The following is a 4,378-nucleotide window of genomic DNA, read 5'->3' on the forward strand; positions in this document are numbered from 1 at the left end:
AAGATGTGAATGAGCGTTCGCACACTTATTTGCGCCCTTTTAGTTGCCACGCTTATCCTCGCGGATGAAGAAACCTTTGTTCGATGGTCCCCATCCCTCCCGCCTCAGCCAGCGCCATGACACTGGTATCCTGCAGTAACACCAGGCAGGGCACAAATCAGCTACAGGTCGGGACGACCAGACCATTGTGCAAAAGTTTATGCGCGATGCAAACGCGAATGAATCTGCGCATCTCCATAGTATAGATGGCGACCATAAGGCAAACAATAATTTTTCCACAACAGTTCCCCCCTTTTTCGCCATATGTCGTCATTTCAGCGGCTCCCTAACACCACAATCACTCAAACCAGACCTCTAAAGGGAATAAACATGTAAAGGGGAACATGCTACACTACAGATGAATTAACAAGAAGAACCTGGCCTAGCATTCTTGGGCCTCTTCGTTTGCTTGACCGCGACGTCCGGCAAGGGTGGTGACAGTGAAAAGTCTCTAAATTGTCTCTAATAAAGAAATGCCTTCAAAAGGAAGAGTGATTATCCATGATGGTTCCTTAAAATGCGCTGGTTCTTCTTGGGTCGGTCCTCCTGGAGTAAGAATCCGGTTGCTCCGGGCGATGGTTCTCTGCGATCATAACGTGGTCCTCTGAACGGCTCCTCGTGACTCGATTCATCAAGCAGCAGGTCATTCTCACTGCCACATAGAAAAGAAATAGAAAGCACAGCAGTAACAGGACATACACTCCTATTTCCTTAAGCCATGATCCTATAGAAAACAACATATCACCGAAGCCCCCCAGACCTTTAAAGGGGTTCCAACCTTCATCTGCAATCACCCGTGCTTGCCCCTGTAACGCCTTAACTCTATCTAGATGGGTCTGAACCTTGTCACCAGTATCTTCCACCCAGGGGCAGCAATCCTCCCCGATGAATTCACAGAAACCCCCCTTTTCAGCTAAAAGATAGTCGAGAGCCATCTTCTCCTGGAGGAGAAGAGCTTTTAACTGTCACTGTTCAGAGGACACTTCTCTCATGACTTTGACTGTCTCGTTGAACATCTCATCCACTATGGTAGAAAATTTGTTCAGCCGCTTTATAAGTTCTATTCCCCATCCGGTCCATGCCGGAAACCATGCCCAAACACGGTCCTCTGCAGAGAACAGCTCCCTCCTAGTCCTTCTTCCCATACTCACCCTCCTCTCCACCATCAGATCCTCGTGACCATCAGCAATGTAGGAGGCGGGGACTAACCTGACTAAGGAGCATGACCTTCGAGCATTTGTGGGAATGACTCTGTAAGCAGCCTGCCGACACAAGAAGTAATAGGGCCCAGTTAGAGAGACACAAAGGTCATTAGGGTTCCGGTTACGGGAATTGAGCAACAGCTGGATGGATAAAGGGATTGCTGCACCGTTCCTGAATGTCACACTCTTCCCCCAGCAGATATAGTCGTGTCTGGTGGTTAGGTTGTTACGGTCAGGGATTCTATGGTCGATCTGGACAGTGATCCCAGATGGGCATTCGGTCCGACCCATGGACTTAGCTCCAAATTCAGAGCTGATATTAAAACAAATCTGGGGTCGCCCTAATTGACCCGATACCCACACGGGTCTACTAAGCCTACTACAAGTCTCAGGGCTGAAATCAAGACAATAAGTGACGTTACCATCTAAGAATATATGGTTGAACTCTATGGATAGGTGACGCTCCACAGATTTACCTAAAGGGTTGATTTTGCTCATGCCCACCCTGATGTCTTAAAGGGCATGAACTGCCGGCATGGCCGGGAGGCTCTGACCCGGAGGTGGTTTGGAGCACACCCAGCAGTTGGATCTATTTGCGTCTTTGCTAATTTCAAATGCATTCTGAATAACAAAATCGGATGTGAATCCTCATAACATTTTCCAAAGTGCATTAGACAGAAAGAATAAAGGAATATGAGGTACCTAATCATTGCGCTTTGTGGTCCAGTAGCTTCTTGCAATGGCTGGCATGGATCCACCCGTCACGTTCCTCGACCTTGAGGGAGGTTGGTGTTGTAAGTAGAACCTGATACGGCCCTGTATATCTCGCCTCTAGTCCCTGGCGCTGATGTTTTTCAACAACCACCCAATCGCCTGGTTGTATGGAATGCAAACCAGTTATAGATTCTGGATCAGGAATAGATTCATAAACTCTCTGGTGTATCTTTTGGAGTGCCCATTGAAGAGACTGCACATACCCCGTCAGCTGAGAATGTAAAGATGACAGCTGCTGGGGAAAGTACAACCCCATCTTTGGTCTACTCCTGAACAGAATCTCATAAGGGGACAGCCAATGGACAAACACTCGGGCCACGGTTTACCCATGTCGGCGGAGATCTTAGAGATTTTGCTCTTGATAGTACCGTTTAGTCTCTCCACCTTGCCACTGCTTTGGGGATGATAAGGAGTATGGAGACCCTGATTGATGTGGAGAGCCTCACATATCTCCTTGAAAACTTGTCCCGTAAAGTGAGTCCCCTGGTCTGATTCAATGGCTTCGGGTACTCCCCATCGACAGACAACCTCAGAAAGGATCTTTTTGGCAGTCATTGTGGCATTAGCTTTTTTAACGGGCCAAGCCTCCGGCCATCCAGAAAACATGTCTACACAGACCAAAGCATACTCGTGGGGCCCACTCTTAGGCATGTTGATGTAATCAATTTGGATTCTCTGGAAAGGGTACTCAGGTTTTGGGGAATGTTTCTTTGGGGTTATAGCCAGTCGTCCAGGGTTGTGTAAAGCACAGACCAGGCAAGCACTATAAAATTTGGTGGCTTTGGTGGAGAATCCTGGAGCTATCCAGTACTCTTCCACTTGAGCACACATGACAGTTTTGGACTGGTGACTGGGGTAGTGAGCTAAATGGGCCATCATTGGATACAATACTCTTGGCAAGCACCACTTACCACCGAGACCCCAGATCTTATCAGCCCCCTTCGTTGCCCCGAACGCTGCCCATTTCTGCTTCTCTAAGTTCTCTGCCTGAGCCTGCAACTTTTTGAACTCATCCAATGACACATCAGCGGGTTTAGCCAGCATTAGCGTCAGGGGAGGGGGTCTAGGGCTCTTTCTTTAGCAGCCAGATCTGCCATTGCATTGCCCCTAGCTTCCATGGTGGTCTCTGTGGTGTGAGCCTTGACCTTTAAGATAGCCACTTCTAATGGGAGTGTAAACGCTACGAACAATCTGTTGATTAGTTCGGCGTGCTTCACAGGTTTCCCCGAGCTAGTGAGGAATCCTCTGGCCTTCCAAATTGGACAGAAATCATGGGCTATTCCAAAAGTGTACCTTGAATCCGTGTATACATTGATCCTTAATCCTTCATGTTTCTCACAGGCTCTGGCCAATGCATGTAGTTCGGCCTCTTGGCTCGACATGTGGCTGCTGAGTGAGCCTTTTTCTACTATTTTGTCGACTGTTGTTACAGCGTAGCCCGTGTGAGGTTTACCATCTGATGTGTAATACCTGGAACCATCTACAAAAAGATCTATTGCTTCCAGAAGGGGAGCTCCTTTGACAGGGCTAACTGCTTCTGTCTCAAGCTCCATGAGCTTGAGACAGTTGTGATCATCTGAGTTTTCATTCATGGTCGTATTAGCATCTGTCGCAATCCTTTCGTCCCCCCTCTCTTCTTCCGAGTCTGATTAGGTTGGGAAAACAGATACAGGATTGAGGATGGTACATCGTCTTAGTGTAAGGTTAGTAGGGGTGACAGAGTGTGGGGTGAAAAGGGTCAAAGGGGAATCTAAAACTATATCACCTACTTTGTGCAATAATACAGTGCAGGCAGCTTCAGCTCGGACGCACCCAGGTGAGCCTTTGATGACCGGATCCAGTTTAGTTGAAATGTACATGATGGGTCTATACCTGTATCCGTGTAATTGGGTCAGTACCCCAGTGGTATGCCCTTTACTTTCGTGACAGAAAAGGGAGAAGGGTAGGTTGTAGTTGGGAATACCTAGTGCCGGGGCTCTAGAAAGTTCCTGGATCAGGTCCTGGAGGGTTGACCAGTTTTCATCAGTTAATTGAAATGGTGTTTGTGACGGAAGAGTATAGAGAGGAGCCAGTTTGGACGAGATGTTAAGGATCCAATCTCTGCTATAATTGATTAGACCTAGAAGGGCTCTCAACTGTCGGGCATTACGAGGTCGAGTAAAGTCTTTGAGAGACTGTATCCGTTGCATCTTCAAATGTCGGGTTCCTTTTGAGATACAGTGACCTAGAAAAGTAACCTTCTCCATACAAAACTGCAATTTCTCCTTACTAGCCTTATTCCCAGTGGATGCCAGATGGTTAAGCAATGAGATGTTATGCCTATAGCATGACTCCTTATGCGGGCAACAAACCAACAAATCGTC

At 47.5% G+C, this 4,378-nt stretch overlaps 1 protein-coding gene across 1 annotated transcript; it reads right to left on the bottom strand.

Annotated features, from left to right (window-relative positions):
• Positions 1-3,064: 3,064 nt before the first annotated feature.
• Positions 3,065-3,607, bottom strand: LOC122925701 (ribonuclease HI-like). Its single transcript, XM_044277045.1, has one exon. It carries the CDS (start codon positions 3,605-3,607, stop codon positions 3,065-3,067), a length of 543 nt encoding a protein of 180 aa, XP_044132980.1.
• Between the last annotated feature and the right edge of the window lie 771 nt (positions 3,608-4,378).

Source organism: Bufo gargarizans, chromosome 2 (genome assembly GCF_014858855.1).
Source record: "Bufo gargarizans isolate SCDJY-AF-19 chromosome 2, ASM1485885v1, whole genome shotgun sequence".
NCBI classification, from domain to species: domain Eukaryota; kingdom Metazoa; phylum Chordata; class Amphibia; order Anura; family Bufonidae; genus Bufo; species Bufo gargarizans.

Bases quoted from the DNA above. Each gene is read 5' to 3' on its own strand.
- LOC122925701 (XM_044277045.1), bottom strand. From the start codon at position 3,607: ATGAATGAAAACTCAGATGATCACAACTGTCTCAAGCTCATGGAGCTT.